This window comes from Gorilla gorilla, chromosome 1, assembly GCF_029281585.2.
Source record: "Gorilla gorilla gorilla isolate KB3781 chromosome 1, NHGRI_mGorGor1-v2.1_pri, whole genome shotgun sequence".
Lineage (NCBI taxonomy): Eukaryota > Metazoa > Chordata > Mammalia > Primates > Hominidae > Gorilla > Gorilla gorilla.
Window position 1 is genome coordinate 136,922,860 of NC_073224.2, and position 25,337 is coordinate 136,948,196.

Genomic DNA, 25,337 nt, shown 5'->3' on the forward strand with positions numbered 1-25,337 from the left:
CTTCTAAACTTATTATGATTCAAAATGATGTATTTTTTATTTCAGATTGTATTTAAATATATGCAGCTTTCGTACATCAAATGAAACCAACAAACTATTACCTAACTAAAGCAACTTTTCAATTGCCTGTAAGAATAAAAGAGAAGAATAAAATAAATGAAAGTAAATCAGAAAGTTCACACTGAATTTAACACTATAGCCTGACTATGACACCATCTACTAATAACAATACAAAGTTCTTTGTAAATAGGTGGGCCATTATCTTTTTCTAGAATTTTAAATTATAAAATGACTTCATGGTTTTGAGTATAAATTAGATTTAGAAATATACATTCTAAAGTTTTAATATTTATAAAATATTAGGTGTTTAAGATTTTTGCCTTCATAATAATGAATTATATCAGAAATAAAATATTAATTATCTTTGAGGATATACAAAATAGTGGAAAATACAAGTATTTATTTCAAGATAGGTGGCAGAAGAAGTCTCAAAAATTGGTACAGTATCCTAAGTTATAGTATAAAATAACTACAAAGAGTAATTCATGGTAATAGAAAATAATGTTTTTCTTCCCTGGCAAAGCATATTGAATGGGCAGAACACATTTAGTTTCTGGACTGGAATTTAGCCCCTGCTAATACCAAATTATAACAAAGGAGCAAAAGCAGGTGAATACGTATTTTAATTATTTAATTGGTTTAGTCTTTTCTCTGTCTCTAAATAGTTCTCAACACTGTAACTCACACACATACACACACACATGCGCACACGCACACACACATGCACATCCAAACACATACACACACACACACACCCCCCTAGAGAAACAACAAAACTGCATCTTGTTTTTAGGAATATGTATAACAGAAGCAAAAATGAAGAATCATTGGATTTATTGATTATTTTATTTCAGAGGTTAACCCTGAGGCAAGGGAAATGCGATGTTATTTTATAGAGTGTGTAAACATGACTACTTACTTGTGCTAAAGGCTTCTTTTTGACTGCTTATCAGTTTTAGTTAAAACATTATATATACTTTCTCAGTAATTAGAAAGCTTCCTCCAAAAATACTTTCATTTTTCTTGTTTAAAACAACTTTATAACTATTTTCTGTGAGAAAATTTAACTAGAAAAATTATTCCTATTATACTTAATATCCATAAACAGAAATGGAATTAGACTCTTAACTAAAATATAAACGTCATGGAATGTAACTAAATATTTTAGGACCTCACATCTTTCACAAATACAATTCTGTTCAATGTGGTCATGTAAAACTTCTGAGACTTGTGTTCTTTTTTCGTTCCCCTGCTTACATGAAGGCATAAAAATACTGGGTGTTTTACTGAAGATGCACCTTCATTGAATTACATTTTTTACTGGTCCTTTTTAAGAGAAAAAAATCCAACAGCCTATTTTAAATGTAGCCATACTTTCATGTGAAGACAAAAGATTTGGTTTAATGGGAATAATATAGATTGCAATACTGAATATGCACCCTTTTCTTTAAACAGTTATGTGAATCTCTGATCATTTTTGTCTCGGTGATAGCTGTTCAATTATGGTTAATTCTGTATTCCTTACTGTTCAAATTCTGGTGTTCAGATAGTGAAGAAAACATCATGTTTTGGATAAATGTTTACACATTAATGTTAAGTTGAGAAATTACAGCAATTATATAATTAAAGAAATTGAAACCTAGAAAAATATACCCAAATTGGGACAGGTATATACCTTATCCAAGATAAATAGTTAAGAATATGTTGCATTTTTAGGAAAAAGATATTTATACTTCATAAGCAAGTGCAGGAACACATTCTCCTGTTTAACAACCTCAGCATCTAAAAATTTTCTCTTTGTTTAACTTAAACCCTTCATTTTGCTTTTTATTAAGATAGAGAGCAACTCTATCTTAGAGCAACACCATCCTCTATTTATACATGAAAGCCTGCTATACTCAAGCACCACAAAACAGCACCACTCAGGGGACAAGTAAATGACCTGATATTGTTCACTTTGGCATTTGCTGCAATTTAAGGCAGCTGACCGTTTGTTACAGCCTTTGGCCGAGAGGAACTGCTGACCCATACTCACTGCCTTCAGGATCCCATGCCACATTCCCTAGACTTTGTCAAATGAATATAGATTAATAGTAGAGAAATTTTCAGTCCATGGAAATTCCAGGGAGAACCACTGGCTTTTTGGGTTCTCAAGGCCCTAAGTTTATTTTCAAGCAGTGATTCATTGAGTGGCTACCAATGTGGTTTCTATGCCTCTTTACTACTAAGCTGATTTGACACCTCATATGAAAAGAAGGAATGGGATAAAACTGTAATTAAAAATCATAGTTTTAATAATACTTGGACTGGCCACACTCTGCAGAAATTATTGTATTAAGCAAAGAAAACATCTTTTTGGACTTTATTTATGTACTTCCCTTTTACACTCAGATTCTAACCAAGATTATATAAAATCTTTTTAGACTCTTACTTGATATGCTACTTTCAGTGCTTTATGTGAAGTGTTTTGTAGGACATCATGAGAATAAGTGAGGATGATAAACTTTTGTAAATGTAATAATATTGTTTTTGAGTTTGTGTTATCTTTGCCAAAAATAAAAGAGCAATCTAAAGTGATTTTGCTTATCTAATTTAGGGACCAACCGGTGAGACTGGTCCAATAGGGGAACGTGGGCATCCTGGCCCTCCTGGCCCTCCTGGTGAGCAAGGTCTTCCTGGTGCTGCAGGAAAAGAAGGTGCAAAGGTACAACATGCTTCAGAAAACTTTTTTTGGCCCAAAACTTTAATTTATGTTTAACTATACTCACCACTTGTCTACAGATTCCATTTAAATGAATGTCAGAAGATGTGTCAGGAAAATATTTAATGTGCATTTATTGTACTCCAAGATATTGCTCAACATTTACTTAAGACTGTTAGCTCCATTGACCATAAAATCTTTAATATACATGTAATGTTAAATGTAGGTAGTGGGTAGTTCATTTTAATGCATATGGCATTCCACCCAATATTCTCATCATTAAATAATTTTCACATTTTACTTACAGTAGTTTAGAGGTAATCACAATTTTGTTTGTAGAAAGATGTGTAGAAATTAATCTGTCTTGACGATGTTTATTATATTCTTTAGGGTGATCCAGGTCCTCAAGGTGTCTCAGGGAAAGATGGGCCAGCAGGATTACGTGGTTTCCCAGGGGAAAGAGGTCTTCCTGGAGCTCAGGTATAATCAATATCTATATAGATAAAGCAAGTGATTCCAATTGTTTATTAGAAGCATTTTTTCTCAGAACTTAAAAAGTGATGAATAATTAAGGGAAGATATGTAAACATATGTATTTGATTATCATTACATATATGTGTATATATGTAGTTATGTCTATAAACATTACCTGACATCCTTGTTTTACTAATCAGATATCTCCTCCTATTGGTATTCAATTCATATAGATTCATTTTCTTTATTTTTTCACTTTTCCCAGGGTGCACCTGGACTGAAAGGAGGGGAAGGTCCCCAGGGCCCACCAGGTCCAGTTGTAAGTATGATGATAATAAATAGCCAGACAATCATGATTGCGAATTACAGCTCTTCTTTCATTACTCTCATGCTGCGATTCCACAGTGTGTGGGAGAGAAAATAAACGCATGTCAATCAAATCAGTCAATGCCTAGTTCCCACTAATTGCATGCACTAATGAATGCAGAAACAGAAGGGTTTGGATGATTGGAAATATTTGCTTCTGCTGCTGTCAGGAGGTAAAAGGAGATATCTTGCTTCTTACGGTTCCCAAGGAAATAAATCCTCATTATGAGTAATAGAAGCTCATAGTCACGGAATGCCTGGAGAGGCTGTAGTTTGAAATTTTTACTTCATTTACATCTATTATTTTAAAATTACTTATAAAATAAGATTTGATTTCTTATAAATTATATTCTATCATTCATTTATTATAAAACATATTTAATTTGTTTATAAGTACTTGATGAGACTTGAATTTGTCAATGATACAAAAAACATAAGCATAAAAGCATAAAACCCATAAGCACAATCTTATATATTATGCATATTGCTTTATTTAATCAAAACATTATGAAATAATTGACAAATTAGTAAATATCAGATTTTTACCTCATTTTTTTCTTGAGATACATATCAATCCCTCAGAAAACAATTGAATGTATGCTTCATTTTTTAATAAATTCACCTTTATTCTTATCTGCACACTGAAATTTCACTATAACAGCCAAACTGCCATATTTAGTGTCTTCTTCTCATTTTCTTATTTCACCAATCTAAAAAGCTGAAAGTTGCCTTAAAGGCCCTCTCAACTTCCTTTCGCACAATATTTATTAGTTCTGCTTCCAAAATATTTTACTAATTTTTCCGCTTTCTTCATTTCTACCACCACCATTTTGTTCAGACTCTTTCCTCTTCCTTTCTCTTTGACTAATAACATCTTATGTTTTGATTCATTTTCTTGTCCTCTTCAGTCAGTTTCACCTATAGAATACTAGTTTAACATACATCCTTAACTATGGCATTCCTCTATCATACCCATCCTATAGTTCCACACTGCCTTTGGAAACCAAGCTCCTTATCCTAGCCAGCAAGTCATCTTCATAGTTCAACCCCAATTGCTATAGTCCTTTTTTTTTCCCTTCATGCCTCCCTTTTAATTCTACCCAACTTAATGCATTGAATGTTGTCTTGCTTCTCAAAATCATGACATTTTCTATTTTGAGAAGAGTATACTGTACACCTTTCCCCTTCCTCCAGGAAACTCCAGTTTTTCTTTCTCTACTTGACAAAGATCCTACCCAACCATAAAGATAACTCTTAAATGTTAAATCTCTATAAAGTCATCTTTGGATAATTTGCCTCCATTTCATGTATTTGTAAAAATTCCTCCCCCCTCACATACACACCCAGTGACCTTTATTATATCTCCATTTTTAGAAATTACATTGGAATATAGTTGGCTGTCTCTCGCATTAGGCTGTGAGTTACCAGTATTATTTTGGTTACTCACAATACGGTGCCTGAAGCACAGTAATCATCTCACACTTACCCATTTGAATTATTATGAATACCTAATATTGGAATAAATTTTATATAGCATTACTTAATACTGGGAATACAACAAGTATATCATTTTTCAGATTGATTCACGTGATACTTACTCTTTACTTCACTCACATCATATAACAACCATTGACATAATTATGGAAATGTGGTAAAGATAGTTTTTAAAGAAAATATATTTTGATAACTGTATTAGACTTCCACTGGAGTTCATAAAATTATGAACATTTTCTAATGTCCTCAAAAGTTAGTGACAGTAGCATTAGCAGCAACAACAACTTAATAAGACAAAAGTTCTTATTTAGATATAGAATCTTCTAAAATTTCAGTAAAATGCAATCCATTTAACCAGACCTTCAAATTCTAAAGATATCTTCTAGGAATAAATGATGTTTTAAGAAAAGTGCACACTGAACTAATCATCTGAGCTGTGACTACAAGGATTAAATTGTTTTAAGTTATTTTTTAGGAACCAAGCACTGAAGCTGTCTCAGAGGTTGGGAACAGTTGAAACCAGTGTATTTGTAGGCTGCATACTATGTCCAGGGGATACAATTTTCAAAATGTTAATTGAAATATGTATAGTTACATATAGAATAACATTAAATGTACTTTTATTTATTTGGCTTCAACTGTGTATTTGACAATTATTACTTACTTTGTTATATGCAACTGAACATCACAGTAGATATTCTTTGAGATAAAATAGGATAAACACTTTTGAAAAGAAATACACTGAAGACTAAATAGTACTGTAAGTTGGTTGGTGATTAAATGCCTAATGACATACAAACAATAAATGTTAATTCTATGAGTGAGGTAGAAAGAGAATATAAATAAGGGGAAGCGCCATGTGGAAAAGGTCACCCTTGAACTTGGCTTCACGAGTGCAGAAGATTACAAAATCATTGAAGAGCAAGAAAATATTAGGAAAGAGATGTGATGTTTAATTAGTATCTGTTTTTGCCCAAGTGGGACAAAATTTGGGAGATGGACTAACATTTGTTGAATTCTTGCTAGCATCCAAGGACTCTGCTATTTTACATAATAAAAAACTAAATCACTAATACAACATATAATATAATTACTGAAGCTCTGAAATTGCAAGATGTAGTCATTTGAATGTTTGAAATGTACAGAACAAGTGGAGTAAACAAATTGAAGTTTTAAGAAAACAAATCTGTCATTAATGTTTAATATATAACAGAGATAGGAGAGAATAGATCACAAAAGTCCAGTGACCAATGTCAACATTGGAGTGAGCCGATGACTTGGGCAATGTGGAATCCAAGGACAGTGCAGATGTAGCAAACACGGAGGGGGCGAGGTAGTAGGATTTATGACTAAGATTTGATGTGGGCAGTGAGGACAAATGAAAACTGAACAATGACCTCAAGCTTATGTCCTTGAGAGAATGACAGTTTGGTGATGCCTTCCATGCCTAGAGCAATTTTACCTCATCAAGAGCAACAACGAACAAAAACCAGAAATATTCACACACAAAAACTTTTAAAACCTCTTGGCAGTCACAAAAAATTACAAAGGATTTTATACTTTGCTAATAGATATGCTTGATAGATGCTCACTGTGTTTATTTGAAATTAATAACCATTTTTATATTCACAAATCAAATATGCAAACATCAACCAATTAAAATTATTCCTTAAGGTTGTTGGAAAAGGATTCACTAAAAGGAAGACACCATACACATTTATTAGTTCCTAACACTATTGTTTTAATTGCTGCAGAATCTAGTGAAGCGGTGCATGATGATGACTCAGTTCATAACAAGTGCTGAGCGAGCCTTAGTTTACTCCATTTAAAGTGATTACATCACATAAAATTTGATTTTGAATTTTTTTATTCCAAATGACAGATAAAACAAAAACTGGATGGTTTTCTAGGTGTGAAGTATAATTTATCTAGAAAATTAATAATGTCAATTCTTATTTTTTGAGGTTCAAAACTTACTATGAGTTTCCCTTGCAATTAATATTGAAAAAAAAAAGAATCAGGAGTAGGGATTTCTTTAAAAGGTAACAAGTTCTGCTTTGCAATGTTAATAGAAAAGGTGATGGCAAAATATTAAAGGGGAAGTATTTGATCAGTTGGTGAGAAATGATAAAATTCTGAGTCATAAGGAATAAAGGCATAAGAACATCTTCTAAAAATTCATTTTATAATGTATATGTCTGAGTTTATATCAATCTTATGTTAACTTTACCTTTAGAATATTGACCAAATAATGGTAAGTGCAAGACAGGAATTCACAGAAACAGAGTGATGAGTATTCAGCAGTTATTTGTATTAAGGAAAAAGCAAAGCAAAGTGATGAGTTCTGAGGAAGAGAATGTGAAGTCTAAAGGAAATAGAAAAGGGAAATGAAGTAATATTGAGTGTTTATTCTTTCAACTCTTATGCTAGGTATTTTATATCTGTTATTCTTATTCTTGCAACTTGGAATGGTAGATTTTTTTTTCTATTTTATCATTCCATTTTTAAAGACAAAAGATCTGAGGCTTGAAGAAGTATAGAGCTTGCCCAAATTATCTGGGCAGAAATCCATGATAGCACTTTACATAAACTCATTTTCAAGTCATCTTGACCCTTCTAAATCTCTGTGAACAATTTTGTCAAAAGAGAGTGAGAAGAGTTAGTATTTCAACTACCTAGGCTTTAATATTACTACATATTCTCTATAACTATTGCTTATTTTGAATGAATCGAAGATGAAACTGATTACACTAATATACAGGTTGATTTTTTAATGACAAGATGTTTGTCAGAATGCCATTGAACTCTTAGTTTCTTTCACCTATAATGCAATTCATAAGGAATGTAGTTGTGCTGTGTATTTCTGGATTGCTAGGGAAATAATAAATTCCCTCATTGCACAGGATACTGATGAACTAAAACTAAAAGTCCTAAGCAGAGCTTTAATCAGCTAACCTTATTGCTCACAGTGATATTTGCAAAGTTTGTATGTGTCCCAATTATGTAGCTTATGCACTATATCCTTACTATATGACTCTAATCTGCAAAAAGAACAAATATAATATTTAATTCTAATGTATCCATTCAAGTGTTCTATCTATTCATTTATAAGTATATTTAGTATCTATTCTCTTTATTTATAATCCATTTAGTCTGAAGCATAGGTCGTTATTATGACACTCCATAGAAGTGGATTTACGGTACTCAGGTAGGTCTAGGTGTATGTCATTGACTTATATTTAGAGAAACTTTATTTGTAAAACAAATAAGCTAAAAAAATCTGTTTGAAGATATGGGATATTGCTTTATACAGGGTCATCTTTATGAATATCCTTGGAAGAAATCTCTTGCTAACCATAGCTTTAAAAATATTTGCAATTTCTTTTTCTCAAGTATGCTTTTTATAGAATATTTAAAATTTTTTTTAAATATTAACTGACTTGGGTTTTTTTTAGTCAATTTGAATTACAAAACAGAATTCTTTTTACTTTGGCTTACAGAAATAATGGAGTCAAAATAGAGACGGTACAGAAGATAATGTTTGATAACTATTGTAAAAACTTTTTGAACACAACTTACTATCAAAAGTACCTATGATATACTTTAATATTTTCTGTTATATTTTGTTATAGTTAATATTTTTAAATACTGGGCAAGACCTATGAAATTTATCTCATAACCTACTCATGGAGTATAACCTACAGTTAGAAAAATCCTTGGTCTTGGTATGCATTTTTAGTTTACTACTACTACTGGCTCCATTTTACTTCAATAAAAAGTTATTTGCTTACCTGTTTTCCTTGCTTACCTATTTTAAAATTTATATTGTCTAATATTTTATGCATACTATTTAAGCTGCTATAAGTCTTTTTCTGTGAAAGTACCATAAAGAAATAAATACCAGAAAATATCAATCTATTAAACTGAAGTTATATTGATTCATAAAATGGACCTTCCTGCAAAGAGCTTATGGTTTACTGAGGAGGACAAAGAGCAGATAAAATAACATAGTAAATAATAAGAATATACTAAAAGAACAGAAAACACAAAGGTGAGAACAATGTTTTTTGCCTAAGGAAATTATGTTTGAATTGAAGCTGTAAATAAAAACCAGTTTTATCTATGAAAAGCAGCCTTTTTGTGTGCTAAATTTAGTCTTGAACTGCTCATCACTTTTTGTCCTCTTAGTAAAGAACTAGTTTTTCAAGGTTAGGGTTATCTAAAGGTTTTGTTCCTGGGAGTTATTGTATACTGAGGAACGTTCTGTCGTGCTACCACTTATGACAAAATTATACCAATAGGGTGCTGTGACGTTGGGATTTTAAAGTCTAGGAAAACCAAGTGTTCCCTGTATACGTGATGTTGTATCCAAGGACTGGTAACAGATGCCAATCAAATCCAGGGCATGTCTTCTGATCTCAGGGGATGTAGTTACTAAATGGATGTCTTGATGCACACACAAGACAGAAAGTAGCAAGAGACTGAACATCAAGAGAGAAAGGCAGTGCAGCATTTTTCTGCATGATGAACATAAACTGGGTAAATGTTTTCTATGTATGTAAACAGATATATGTAAATATATCATGCAACAAATTCTCAGCTTTCACCTACTGCATATATTTTTATAAAACAAAATCAAGGAAAATAATATTTAGGGAAAATATATTTTCCCTAAATAATCTCTCCTCCAGATATTCTTTATGGTAGAGAACAATCTCATTAACAACAGTTATTTATCTAAAAATGAGATTAAAACAAATATAGTAGTATGCTTTGTAAAAGCCTTCTATCTTTACAATCACATGTATATTTTATCCCTAGGAGTTGTGGAAGTTAACATGCAGAAAGTATATGAGAGGAGCCAGATAGCTGGTACAGGGTATATGTCCAGTATTTCAAAATTGTGCGGTATAGCGGTCTTTACTCTTTTCCTGTGACTCCTATTATGTGACCATCCCCCCATGATTCTGACTTTATTTTCCTCTTTATTTATTATTTCTTCTTCTTCTCATTGCTTCTCTAAGAGTTCACATTCTCTTCCTATCATAATTCCTATTCCTCTTATTTTTTTTTCTTCATCCTATTTCTGAGAACCTTCTTTTCCTTGGCTTTTACTTATTCTTCAAGCAAGGGAATAATCAAGGTTTAAAAGGATGTCATGTACCGACATGCCAAGTCAGATTCTATACATTTTAAGATAAAGCCCATTTTCTCCATTGTGACCCCGGTAGACCTTAGTGGACTATGATTACATCCAACTAGGGATGAGATAAATGTAGCAATAGTGATGGGGACCAGTGATCAAAATCTGAGATATTTGATTTGACTTTGATCATCAGAGTCTATGCTTTAAATTCTGATAATGCTTGATAGTTCATCTGAATTTTTAGTTCACGTAATCTAAAATGTATGTCATGTAGAGAGTGAAAGTACTTCATAGTTTTGACATGAAGGTCAACTTCTCTTTTTTTTTTTTTTTATTTCAAGAGGAAGTTTCGCTCTTGTCGCCCAGGCTGGAATGCAGTGACGCAATCTCGCCTCACTGCAATCTCCGCCTCCTAGGTTCAAGTGATTCTCCTGTCTCAGCCTCCCGAGTAGCTGGGATTGCAGGCACCCACCACCAACCCGGATAATTTTTGTATTTTTAGTAGAAACGGGGTTTCACTATGTTGGCCAGGCTGGTCTCGGGCTTCTGACCTCAGGTGATCCACCCGCTTCGGCCTCCCAAAGCGTTGGGATTACAGGCGTGAGCCAAGGTGCCTGGCTGAAGGTCAACTTTTTAAAAAGACAGAGCAGACGTGCTTTTGCCCTCTAGTTGTATAGCTCTGATTCGTAAGCGCTTTATGTGTTTATGCTTCTATTTTTCTCTCTAGTGGGCTGCATCTTAACTGAATGCTGATGAGGTGATTTGTCTATCACTTTCATTTACTTTACAAATGCTCCTCAGAATATGAATCATCCAGTGAAAATAACTGATAAAACATTTATTTTGGTGTTCTCATCTGTGTGAGGGATTAGGGAAATACTTTCTATTCCCATTGCTCCAGGAATATAGACCAGTGCTATTGCTTCTTGTTTCATTACCATTGTTAAGTTTTAGATGAAGGTGCAGCAGGATTTAGGGGAAGGGCTGCAGAAGGGGATAAAGCTAATACACAAGTAAAGAAAGGTAACTAAGTAGAGAAAGGTAAATGCTTCCTTTTTAAAAGCATGTAAATGTTCACTTTTCAGTTCAAAACAAGAGAAAAATGGCATGTTTTCCATAGTTGTTAATATTTAGTACCGAAATAACAGAACACTTATGATATTATGGTCATTGTAATTCATGAAATTAAACAGATATGATTGCCTATGTTTTATTGTCATTTAAATCACATATTAAGCAAATAATATTGCTATAATTTTTAGTCCCTCCTTTGAGTTCTTTCTAGCTAAGCACTTTCAATGTATAAAATATCTATCCTTCTTGCAGAGAGACAAGTCTACAAATAGTTAAAAGTTAGGATTAACAATGCCATATTATGTGGAAAAAGCCCTACCCTTCTTTTAACAGGGTATTTTATACCTGTTGTTTTGATATTCATCTATTAATGTATTAAATATGCCATACAATTTTCTGGATCTTAGTTTACTTTTCTGTAAAATTTTACTTCTACAATTATTTGAGATTTTATATCTATTTTTGGAATATATAACTTCACTTACAGTCCTCTAACATCTATTACATTTATACTTTTTGACAGGCATTGTTCAAAGAACTTTAGTTATATTAAACATGACAAAAACCTGATGACAAACTATTTCTGTCTCTATTATGACAGGCATTGTTCAAATAACTTTAGATGTATCATAGTAAACATCACAAAAACCTGATGACAAACTGTTTCTCTCCATCTATGGCAACAAAAGTGGCCCATAGAGTTTGCTCCAGATCAGAAAGCTAGTGGTTCCAGTGCTAGAGAGGGAAAGATCATACACTTAATTGACACACTTATTTATGGCATACTATGTGCCAGTAACTACTCAAACTGCTGGAGATCAATGAAAAAAGAAAAAAAAAGAAAAATCAAAAACCTCTACCTTTGTAAAGTTGATCATTATCTATTTTACCTATGCTTAAAGACAATCATTCAGTTTAGATATAATAGTTTATTTATCTGACAATTATAAAGTCCCTTGTTCTTTAGCCAGCTATACAGCAATACAAAAATGTCTCACTATATATGCCTACTCTTTATGCAAACAAAAAAAGTATATACACAATGTGAGTTTCTCAAGGGCTGCTTCCTGCCATAATACATTTCATATTCACAATCAAGTATCCCAAGAGAATAGATTCTCATTAGTGTTGAACATGGAGTTTTTAGTTGGATGTCTAAATGGGACCTTCTTTTCATATTGGGCTTAAATTTTTGCTTAAAAAATATAACTTCTCCAGTGATTCTGTTGAGAGTAAAGGATTCACAGGCTTATTCTTTTAAAGTTGGCATGAGAATATTTAAATAAGATTTGCAAGTTTGCTATGTCATTTGCTTAATGGGTAGGTACCATCAGAGATTTTCACTTTTCATTTATAGATATATAAAATAAAATTATAGCAGAGCATGCTGTTATTACAAACATCTAGGCTTTGAGAGTGTTTGAAGTAACTAATAGAAAAAGAAATTGCAGTTGTACTTTAGGGCATGGATATACATTCCAAAAGTCTCCTCTTGTTTTCATCTGTTGTTTCAAAGTTTATGAGCTGTGACAAGATCATGAGCAATATTTTAACTACAGAAAAGTAATATATTCTCGACACTAATTTTAATGCAGCTTCCACAAGCAAGATGACAATCTGAAATTTAAGCTTATGAATGCTCCAAGGGAGAAATTAAAACAGTTAAGCTTTTAAATAAAAAATAGTATACAGTGTCTGGCTGGGCACGGTGGCTCAAGCCTGTAATCCCAGCACTTTGGGAGGCCAAGACAGGTGGATCACGAGGTCAAGAGATCGAGACCATCCTGGCCAACATGGTGAAACCCTGTCTCTACTAAAAATACAAAAATTACCTGGACGTGGTGGCGGGTGCCTGTAGTCTCTGCTACTCAGAAGGCTAAGGCAGGAGAATTGTTTGAACCTGGGAGGTGGAGGTTGCAGTGAGCCAAGATCGCACCACTGCACTTCAGCCTGGTGACAGAGCAAGACTCCATCTCAAAAAAAAAATAGTATACAGTACCTACAAACTACACACATTGCCATAGAGTCAAATCAGCATTCTGTCTCTTCTTGATATACGTTAAAATAATTATTAAAATATTTCAATTAATTTTAAATAATAAACATACTTTGGTATAAATTTAATAAGCATTATTTTCATAAGTAAAAGCCATGGCTTATTTTCATATAACATGTCAATCATAATGCATCCAGTTAAGGTAATATTTATTTTCTTTCATTTTAAAACCATTTCTTACCGGGAAAATATACATTCAATTGCAATTTTCCTGCAAATTTGAAAAATTTCTCTTGACTACATGTGTGTACATTTGAAGCCTAATTTTTATTTTATTTTATTTTATTTTATTTTATTTTATTTTATTTCTTTAAGACGGAGTCTGGCTCCGTTGCCCAGGCTCTGGAGTGCAGTGGTGCGATATCGGCTCACTGCAAGCTCCACCTCCCGGGTTCACGCTATTCTCCTGCCTCAGCCTTCCGAGTAGCTGGGACTACCACCTACCACCTGCCACCACACCCGGCTAATTTTTTGTGTTTTTAGTAGAGACGCCACCACGCCCAGCTAATTTACTGTATTTAGTAGAGACAGGGATTCACCGTGTTAGCCAGGATGGTCTCAATCTCCTGACCTCGTGATCCGCCCGCCTTGGCCTCCCAAAGTGCTGGGATTACAGGTGTGAGCCACCACGCCCGGCGTGACGCCTAAATTTTTAACATGTTCAACATGTTTGCATACATAATAAAAACACAAATGCGTTATAGTTATTTAATGCATACAGTCAATATATTATTGTTTGTTAATATGAATTAAGAGACATGGAGATATTTACTACTCAGAATGTAGTGCCAAGTGCTGCATTACTTCACTCCAAAAATAATGGTAGAGAACCAAGGTTCTATAAGAAAGTGTATAAGAAATACTTTGAAGGATCTCATGCTTCTAATTCTCAGGAAAATACAATTTTTTGGTAAGATAGTATATCAGTCCATTTTCGTGCTACTATAAAGAACTGCCTGAGACTAGATAATTTATAAAGGAAAGAGGTTTAATTGACTCACAGTACAGCACGGCTGGGGAAGCCTCAGGAAACTTACAATCGTGGTGGAAGGCAAAGGGGAAGCAAGGCACCTTCTTCACAAGTAAGCAGGAAGAAGTGCCGAGCAAAGGGGGAAGAGCCCCTTATAAACCATCAGATTGCATAAGAACTCACTCATTGTCAGGAGAACAGCATGGGGGAAACTGACCCCATGATTCCGTTGTCTTCCCTTAATCTCTCCCTTGACAGATGGGGATAATGAGGATTATGGAGGTTATAAAGCAAGATGAGATTTGGGTGGGGACACAAAGCCTAACCATATCAGATGGTTATTGACCTGGGTCAAAAAAAAAAGGCTGGAATTTTAGTAGTATAGGAAAAGACCAAAGACTTTCCATGTCAGAAGATAAGTGTGACCAAATATTCAGAAGTGAAAATTGGACATATTGTGTTAGAGAAACAGTGAGAGATGTAATATTTTAGGAGAAAATAATGTTCAAAGTAGAATGCTAAGATATAAAGTAAAAAAAAATTCTAAGAATGTGAGTTGAATATTTTCTAGGATGACTGAGGATAAATATATTCTCAAAAAGATGCATTAACCCACACTATTTCAGAGTTCAGCATAGGTGAACTCTGAAATAAGGAGTGAAGCAGATGAAAAAGTACCATGGTGTCTCCAGTGAAATGTGTTGAAAAATTACCAAAACTGAAAACAGTCCTTTGTTGTTGAAAATTTCAAATAAACTTATAAACAATATGACAAAGAGCAGAGATTTTTTTTTCTTTCGAGACAGAGTCCTGCTCTGTCACCTAGGCTGGAGTGCAGCAGTATAATCACAACTCACTGCAGCCTTGACCTCCCTGGGCTCAGGTGACCCTCCTGTCCTGAGTAGCTGACTACAGGTGCATGCCACTACTCCCAGATACTTTTTGTATTTTTATTAGAGAGGGGGTTTCACCATATTGTCCAGGTCTTGAACTCCTGGCCTCAAGCAATCTGCCCACCTTGGCCTCCCAAAGTGCTGAGATTACAGGCATGAGACACAGTGCCCGGCCAAGAGCAGAGATTCTAATGAATTGTGTAGCAAAGGTCAAATGAACTAAATGAATGATGGAGAATGATTATTTGGATAAAGGAGACAAGCATTTTCATCAATTCCTTTAAGTTTTTTTTTTGTTTGTTTTACACAATGTTCAACCAAAATGAGCTTGTTCTGGTAGAAGTGGCTCTTAAGTGGCTATATTTCTTCCATTTATTAAAATTTAGCACAATTCATTGTACCCATGAGTTGTATGGGTACAATGAGTCAAGGAAATTTTGTTTTCACCATTTATAAACTGCTAAGCATTGTAGAAAATACTTGGTAGTGAATTAGGGCACACAGACCTTGAGTCCATGGTTTTTAACTTAAAAATATACAAGTCATACAGCAATAAAATTATATTGCATATGTGAAGCACTTAGCACAATAATTGTTAATTAGTAGGTATAATAATTGTAAGTCAGTTAATTCTCTTAAAATGGACTTCAAGCTTTTGTTGATTCTCCCCTTTTTTCATTCTAGTCTAGTACCCATCAACTTCGCCATAGCCTAGTGTGATATTTTGCTAGGGTATTCTTTGAACCGTTAGGGATTAAACAGGATTAAAGAGAGAAAAATTTTATGGCCCGACAAATTAAAATCGCACCTCTTTTTGTGTAGCCAATTACAAATAAAATACTGCAGAAGTTAAATTGAATGCTTATTCTAGATTTGATAAAACTAATGGATAGCAATCATTTTGTGAGGGTTAGAAGTGAAATACTAAACAAAATTGTAATATAGTCACCTTATATGTACATTGATCCTCAATAAATCAGTGTTTCAGATTAGTGGAGATTTATGTTTAGTGGTATTAATTTTAACTTGAATAGAATAACCCTAGTTGCATCATGTGTTGTCTTCTGTTGATGTGTTTATGTTACCAAAAAAGGAGCACTTTTATTACTGACTTTTTTCTTTCCTCTCTTTTTAGTAATTCAAGGGACACCTTTGCATTCCTCTCAATTCATAGACCTTGCTCTTCTTGCTCTTCTTCTTATCCACCTCCTATACTTTTTTCTTCCTTCCTGACCTCCCTCTGAAAGAATTAGAAGCAAATATTTGTGTTCTTTTTACTCTTAGGGTTGCTCATTTTGAATGTGCAACAGTAGGAGGATTCTATTATTTTTTCTACTGCGTTGACTTCTATAATCATTCAACAGGAGTCTGTTACCTGGTTAACAGTAATACAACTTGTGGTTGACTATTTTATTCATAAAATATTTTAATATTATTAAATTAAAAAATACATTGATGAAAGAGTATATGTTTATTATCTAAAAAGTACTAACTGCAATTTTCTCTTATAACTATAGCCTCCTCTTTAGTATTTGGAATACTTCATTGGTAAAAATAGAGTTTACATACAACTCATTTATTATGCAATGTAAGAATATTCCCTAGATTATATTCTTTGAATATATACTTACTCACAGCTCAAAAATGCCACTTTTGTTTATATAAAGCTCAAATTTCACAATTTCCTTAACTACATGTTTGGCAATGTCTCTCCAAATTATTTCTATCACCTAACTTTAAGATACCCAATAATTAAAAACATTGATGTCCTCATTAGAAAGAACCAATGGGTGGCTTTGTCAAGAAATCAGAGTAGAGTCCAAGCTCAGGGTTCTCTTAACTAGTTACATGATTACAGGAAGGACGGTTAACTTCTTTGAGCCAGAGATTCTTCATTTTTAAAACAGATGCTACAACAGCTCTATAAACTACCTGGAATTGTTGTGAGAATAAAATAAGATGAAAGTTAAACTGATTTGTGAATTGTAAAGCATTATGTTAATACAAGTTGTTGGTATAGTTACCATTTTTATCACATGTAATTAGTTTCTTGGTTAATAAAAATACAAATTAGAACAAAGTCAATAATGTAAATTTGTATAATAAAATGATTTCTAATATATCGTAGGTATAATAGTAGAAAACATAAAGTAATATATTTTCCAGCTTTTATAAATAATTTTCTCTCTGAGTTTTGAAATGATGATGTTATTATCTAAGTATGTTAATTATTAAGAAAAAATACTAACAATTATATTTTCTAATATTTTACATTTAGTTTAAACATAAAAAAAGATAAATTGTAATTTAATCACCCCTCTGAGAATCCAAAGACAATTTTTTTGTTATCTTTTAGTAACTAAAATTGGAAGTAGAAATAGATTATACTTGAGCTTTACAATACTTAGTATGTATGTTTGCATTTCTTTTATTCTTGTTTTAATAATGTTTTCTTAAATTGTTGGTACAGATAATTACTATAAAAGCAGTATCCGTTTGATTATTTTCAAAAATCTATATATATGAGGTTTTTTAAAAAAGCAAACTAGTTAAAAGCATTACATCTTTTTTGAAACTCAGTTTAAAAAAATTTAAAAACCTAATCAGATTCAAATGATCTCATCAGTGTTCATAAGACCCAGTGGTCCTATAGAACTCTAAGTTGAATTTAATAGCTTATCCTTTGGGAAAACATCCAAACTTTAGGATAGTGATTATCAAATGTTATTTTGTAAAAAATTTTGTGTGTATCCTAATGCAAAGAATTTCTGAACCCAATTTTTTATTTTGAAACCTTGGTTCAGCACATTTGAAAAAAAGCCTAGAAATAACTTCAGGAAACACTAGTTTAGGGATTGTATTCTGCCAATTCATTATAATACAGGAGGTTATTAGATATATTTTTTATAAAGCATTGTGCACAATTATGAATACTTAAATGGAAACAGATAACATTAAATAAATATTAAATCATCTAATTTTGAAGTATTTTTTCATCTCATCAATATTTTCTAACATCAACATCTATGCTTAATATTGGGGCTGGGAATTAGTCTCTCAAATAGTGGATTCAACTGTTTCTCTTTGGGATCTTAAAATTATCTAAACTCTAAATGTTTCTTTAACATAATTTACCAGACTGTAAAAAGCTATTGTTAAATAAGTGATTCTTAAGCCAGTATTACTTTCTTTAATAACAAAATACTTCTTTTCCTGTGTACTAGGGCTCACCAGGAGAACGTGGGTCAGCAGGTACAGCTGGCCCAATTGGTTTACCAGGGCGTCCGGGACCTCAGGGTCCTCCTGGTCCAGCTGGAGAGAAAGGTGCTCCTGTAAGTAATGTCTAGGAGAAAATATATTATGCTGCTACCCTGTACACGTTATTACTTTTTATTCAATAATATTAGCTTTTCATACACCACCGTATTCTCTCTGCATATGTGTCTGGCATGTAAATACCCTGGCTCGTGTATGTATAATAGAGAAAATTTCAAATTCAATTAAATGAGATGACATTTTCCCACACTTTATGAAGCCGTAATACCTGTGAGGGAGTTGGATATTATTAATGTAAAAGGCTTTTCATTTTGCTTTTTTAAAAAAAAAAGTTGTGAGTTTTTTATTGAAGCTATGCCTTGCTGCTTTACATTAGAAAAGTGTGAACTTTTTACACCTCTTGTAATACAAATTGAATTTCAAGCATTTCCATAGTCTGTAAATAAGACTCATAGAAAGTAGCTGCCCTTCTCATGTAACTTGAGCTCCGATCGCCAGTGAGTGAGACGGGGAACATCTCACTAATTATTTCATCTAATATCTATTGGATTTTAACATTTTTTGGGGGGGGTTTATTATACTTTAAGTTTTAGGGTACATGTCCGCAATGTGCAGGTTAGTTACATATGTATACATGTGCCATGCTGGTGTGCTGAACCCATTAACTCATCATTTAGCATTAGGTATATCTCCTAATGCTATCCCTCCCCCCTTCCCCCACCCCACAACAGTCCCCAGAGTGTGATGTTCCCCTTCCTGTGTCCATGTGATCTCATTGTTCAGTTCCCATCTATGAGTGAGAACACGCGGTGTTTGGTTTTTTGTCCTTGCGATAGTTTACTGAGAATGACGATTTCCAATTTCACCCATGTCCCTACAAAGAACATGAACTCATCATTTTTTATGGCTGCATAGTATTCTATGGTGTATATGTGCCACATTTTCTTAATCCAGTCTATCATTGTTGGACATTTGGGTTGGTTCCAAGTCTTTGCTATTGTGAATAGTGCCGCAATAAACATACGTGTGCATGTGTCTTTATGGCAGCATGATTTATAGTCCTTTGGGTATATACCCAGTTTATATTTACATGACTATGGACTCTATTCCACTCATTATGTTTAGGTTTCTTTGTTAAGATTTCTTCTCTATTTTTTTTCCTGCTTTTGATATGATTGTATTTTTTAAAAATGATTCTCTCTTCCTACAAGATTAAAACACAAACTGTTTCAGTAAATGTAGATAAAAAGTATTGGCTCTGATACACAAAAGTATAAGTTGAATATTTTTGTATACTGGTAAGTGTTGATACATAAAATTAAGCTTAAGCTTATATTCAAAAATACTCCTCTATCACTAAGACTTCAGTTTTATCAAGTTGATTTGCTTTCATTGTCTATGCATTTTCTCTGATTATTCTGTGATATTATTCCAATATTTCTGTTTGAGACCATTTTGTGCAGTTATAACAGAATACCACAGACTGGGTAATTTATAATGAACAAAAATATTTTGGCTCATGGTGCTGGTGGATGGAAAGTCCAAGATAGTGGGGCTACATCTGGTAAAGAACTTCTTGGCACATCATCCCATGGTAGATGGAGAAAGACAGGGCTAGAGAGAGAGAGAGAGAGAGTAAAAAGAAAACAAATTCCCTTTGTTTTAATGAACCCACTAATGCAATAGTGGCATTAATTAATTTCATTTTGCCCTCATGGCCTAATCAGCTTTCATTAGGCCCTACTCCCCCACGCTGTTGCATTGGGAATTAAGTTTCCAAAAGATGTTTTTTTGGTGACACATTCAAACTGTAGCAAATAAAAAAAAATGTTTTCTGTAATCCATTACCTTTCAGAAAGAGTTAGAATGTTGGAATGGGCCATGCCACCTGTGGATAGAACTTTTAGGTGACAGAAAAAGCACTTTTAATATGCTGAGAAAATATATTTTATAATGTACTGTGTACTAGGAGAAGATAGAAAATAGATTCAGTTCCTTTAACACAAATTAATTAAAAAATATAGGGAACACATATTTTGCACAATACACTAAATAATGCATACAGAGAAAATAGACATAAATTGCTTTTTATACAAATTGAGAATATACTAATTAGATAAGTCAATATTTCTGTGAAGATAATATATTGAATGGTAGATTTTAAAGTGGATAAAAACCTTAGATTTATGAAGAATAAGTAAGTTATTGAAATAAAGATCAGAATATCAAAAAACATTGAAACCGATAAGAAATTAATTAGGTGAGACAGATGAAAAATTATTGACATTAGCCTTTGTAAGAGCCAGGATTCAGGCCTGAGTTTTGTTAGTAATTAGTGATATCATAACTAGAGAAGGGAAAAGGGAATGCCTTGCTTCCCCATCCTCTTTCAGTTATCCCAGCCAAGGACAACAACTCCAGCATGTTCATTCCATTTTCTATTAGCCAAAATTAGCTATTTAGAATAACTAAGGGGTAGGCACTGTATTGTTAGCATTATACTTTTGAAGGAGCTGTCTGCTTAGGGACAGTAACATAAAGTGGGTAATAAGAGTGTTCAGTGAAAGGAGTTATAGATATCCATTCAGAGGTTTAATAAAAATTGATGAAAATGTTGGGCAAAATGTTATATCTAGCCTTTACTTCTTCCTCTTTTCAAATATAAATTTTAGATCTTACCTCTGCTGAGCAGCTTGTCTTATAAAAATGTTATGCAATTATCAGCAGGTTTACACTTGCATTAAAAGAAAGACAAGATGCGACCTGTGGAAGACAAGCCCTTGGTCTACCTACCCATCAACCCTGCCTCCTAGAATGGAGAAATGTCCTAATTAGCATCCCTATGTTAATCAGTTAGATTAGAAACTCTAGGAGGTGGGTCTGGAAAGCAGGTAAGAGGAAAGGGGCTACAACCCTCTCCAACTTAATTGCATTGATAGAAAATTTTTATAGGGAAACTGATTCTAATGAAAACTATTAGTTACTGGATGCAAAGATTACAGATAAGAAGTGATTTTAACTATGCATCTGTTTGGGGACAGTTGTAGAAACTGGGGGGAAAAGCTAGATCTAAAACACAGTGAAGTCAATGCACTAACTATAACTGAATTAGGCAATAGCAGTTTGAAATTTTAGGAAAAATATTCTTCAAATACTTATTTACAATTTATAGCATGTATGTGTGTATAATTGCAGAGAAAATAATCAGTGCCAGAATTGTAAGTCTGGGAGTCATTTAAAATAAGAGTGATGTTTAAAAGCATATTTTTGGATTACCACATGATGTAGTGTTGAGAGAGTACAGAAGCCTGGACTCAAGTCTTGATGGAGAATTATAACGGGTGTAAGTTCTGAAAGCATCTAATAAGAGAGAAAAATAGTCCATGAGGTTTTTTGTTTGTTTGTGTGTGTGTGTGTGTGTGTGCGTGTGTGTGTGTGTGTGTGTGTGTGTATCTCCAGAGGCATGCCATCAAACAGAACAAGAGATAAACGAGTTCCCTTTTGCGGGATGTTGTAAAAGATCGAGAATACTGAAATCCGAAAGACAAAGAAATAAAGAAACTGGGATTTTACCTGCTGGGTATTTATAGCTTTAGATTAATTCTAAATTGATTCAAAAAGAAAAAAATGGGCTATAGAGGAGTGGAGTAGGGACATATAAATCACCTCAAGCAAGGCATGGAACCCATAGAAAAATGAGCCATAGGTGGAAGTACTAATAAGATTGAATGTGTTGCCTCATTATTATTATTATGTGGTGCATATATTTATCTACTTTATCAATAATAAGAAAATAGTCAGTGGAAAAGTTAAGCAGTTAAGGAAATGAGAGTAGACTCAAGTTGCCTGCTTGAAGACAACCAGAAGTGGGTTGGGAGCTAGCCCTATCATTTATTTAGTTCTTGATTTTAGTTAAGTTATTTAAAATCAAAACCTCTGTTTTCTCAACTCTGAAAAGAAGATGGCCATCTCTGAAAACAAGATAATCACAGTATTTTGTGAGGACTAGATAAAATTATAGTTCTAAATCATTTTTCAGAATTGTGATAAGTTGTGAGAAGTGTTCAGAATAATCATTACTATTAGTAGTAGTGTTATCATTACCATCAGTGTGTGAACCAGAGTGCCATAAAAAAGGATGAAATAATAAACTGAGAATGAATACACAAATGAGCTTTTGAGGAAGGAGTGATGGATTTTGTGAATTGTAATAAAAGTTGTGGGTGTGAGTATAGGTTAAATATAAGACCATGCCAAATCAAACAAAAGACATGGGGATGTTTAGCTAATTCTATCATTTTTTAAGGAAAGATTTAGTTATTAACATAAATGGAATTTTAGAAGTGGTGAAATAAAGAACGGTTACAAGGAGAGATGAATGTTTCCAGTAGTTGTGCAGATTGTGGGCCAAGAGATACATAATGGAGGAAGAGTTATGTCATCTTGAGGAATTATAAATGGCTAATATAAATTTAGAGTGCTATAGATCTGTTGAATTTCTCCCAACATCACACAGACCAGGGTCAGAAGAAATGAATGGCAAGTGATTCCTGGCTAGAGATTATGTGTACTATAATGAAGGCAGAAGAGAATATATCTGCCTTATTTACAGGAAACCTTATACAAAAGGATTGACTTTTAGAGTTTAAGGCTAGCAAGGGAATTCAAATTAAGGGGAACTATCTGAATCAACTATTGTATTTAATATAGTGAAGTTTACTGTGAATAGCATAGCACATCCTATGAGTATTGATAGATTTGAAATATCATATTTATTTGAAGAAGATAAAAGGTCTCCAGAGTGACATCAGGGACATCCCTCTTATAATAATTATGGCATCCTTTTGAAAAACAAGAACATATGAAACCCAGGCAAGTAATAAATTAGTTAACAATTTAATTTTGCCTTATTAATGTTGTTACTTTTGTTGTCATTAATTAAGTAATGTAGCAACAGTTCCTTAAGTGACTACTCTGGTCCACAGGCCAGAGATATATAATAGAATGCAAAATCAGACACAATTCCTACCCTCACATAGTTTATTATCTGATAGGGCAATTTGATAATATGCAAAGAATCACTAAATACATATATAATGGCAAACTCAGTTACTCATATGAATGGAATGTAATAGTGTATGTCAGATTATAGTAGAGAGACCTGCTAGAATTGGGGACTTTCCTTGGACAAGGCATTGATGGTGAGATGTAAAAGATGAGAAGGAATTAATTATGCAAAGAGTTCTCATAGGGGCATTCCAGGCCAGAGGAACAAAATGTGCTCAGGCAATGTCACAGGAATGGACATGGCATCAGATTTAAGGGACTGAGAAAAATGTCTAGAAGGGTTGGAATGCAGAGAGCAAGGGTTAGGGGAGGCTAGATGTGTTTGGGCAGGTAGCAGGAGCTAGATCATGGTAGGCTGCCCTAAGCCATGAAGTCTTTATCTGAGGAAAAGTAAACAAGTAAATTGACCTAAGAATGTAGGTAACATGATCTGATTGGCTTTCTGGATGCAGTGTGATGAATAGATTGGAAGGAAGTAAGAATACATATGGGGAAAGGCAGGAGGTTTTTTTCAGTAGCTCAGAACAAGGATACCAGTATTATAGAATAAGGTGTCAGTGGTGGAGATAAAGTCAATATATTCAAGAGATAATTAGGAGATAAAATGTCTAAAACTAAGTCATTTTAAAGGAGCAGGAGATGTTAAGGGAAGTGAGGGAAAGTGGGGTAATGAAAAGGCAAAACCTAATGACTTGTAGATTCCCAGCTTGTATAACAGAAGGACAGAAAGGACCTCTGAATGCAATCAAGAATATTATCTTGTGCAAAACTGATGAAATTTTGACTTTTAGAAAATAATTTATTTTAAACTACGAAAATATATTTTATCGGAAACAGAAGTTGAGTTCATTATCAAGGCACTTTTTAAAAAAGTACACAGTATAGGTAAATTTAAACATGAAAATAATGCCATTTTCAAAAACCAGAAGAACCAAAACAAACACTTAAAAATAAGAAAGTTACATATGAAACATATAAAGCATATGGCAAAGTTGGACATATGAGCAACTGCATTTTTTGATTTCTAAAGCCTAATACCCATTGCACAGCTATGCCGGTGGCACTAAGGAAGGGGAGTAGAGGCTCAGCAAAGTTTTGCAAATGTAAGGAATCTGATTTGTCAATATATAATAATTGCATGTTTGAAAGAAAAATTCTAAGTTGGGTCCTAATTATTTTTGTGTATCATAGCCTAAGATTTATAAGTGATTTAAAAAAAAAATAGTAATCTTAGTCACAAATGAAGGTAGGGATCATGTATCATTTATTCTTTAAAATGTTTTTCTAAAAAACATTAAACAATATCCTTGTCAAATATAGAAGCTAGATTATTACTCTTGTAGCTGCACTTCAAAACTGTAAAATTAATGATCTTTGGATATTCAATACAGGGAGAAAAAGGTCCCCAAGGGCCTGCAGGGAGAGATGGAGTTCAAGGCCCTGTTGGTCTCCCAGGGCCAGCTGGTCCTGCCGGCTCCCCTGGGGAAGACGGAGACAAGGTTGGTATTCATTATTCGTGTTAGTAGATCCTGTGAAAAAGCTTAATTTTTGTCAAGAATTCTAGATAATTCTAATCTTTATGATTAGGCACCAGGTGAAAGGTTACCTTTTTCAAAGTTTCACACACATTTTCATATGCTCAAAAGTTTTATTAAAGAGGTTCAGAATTAGTATCTGTTCCATAAAATAGTATGTGATACATAAACAGAAAACTCAATTAAAAGAACAGTAGTAGTGAGAAAAACTAGTAGATGCCAAAA

At 33.4% G+C, this 25,337-nt stretch overlaps 1 protein-coding gene across 2 annotated transcripts in view; it reads left to right on the top strand.

The window, feature by feature from the left end:
- Positions 1–25,337, top strand: part of COL11A1 (collagen type XI alpha 1 chain) — a 230,623-nt gene that overhangs the window by 142,654 nt on the left and 62,632 nt on the right. For both annotated transcript variants that reach the window (XM_031002707.3, XM_055375041.2), the window contains exons 39-43: positions 2,657–2,764; positions 3,152–3,241; positions 3,501–3,554; positions 18,459–18,566; positions 24,969–25,076. In XM_031002707.3, coding sequence (XP_030858567.1) covers positions 2,657–2,764; positions 3,152–3,241; positions 3,501–3,554; positions 18,459–18,566; positions 24,969–25,076 — 468 coding nt within the window. The remainder of the gene's footprint in view (positions 1–2,656; positions 2,765–3,151; positions 3,242–3,500; positions 3,555–18,458; positions 18,567–24,968; positions 25,077–25,337) is intronic.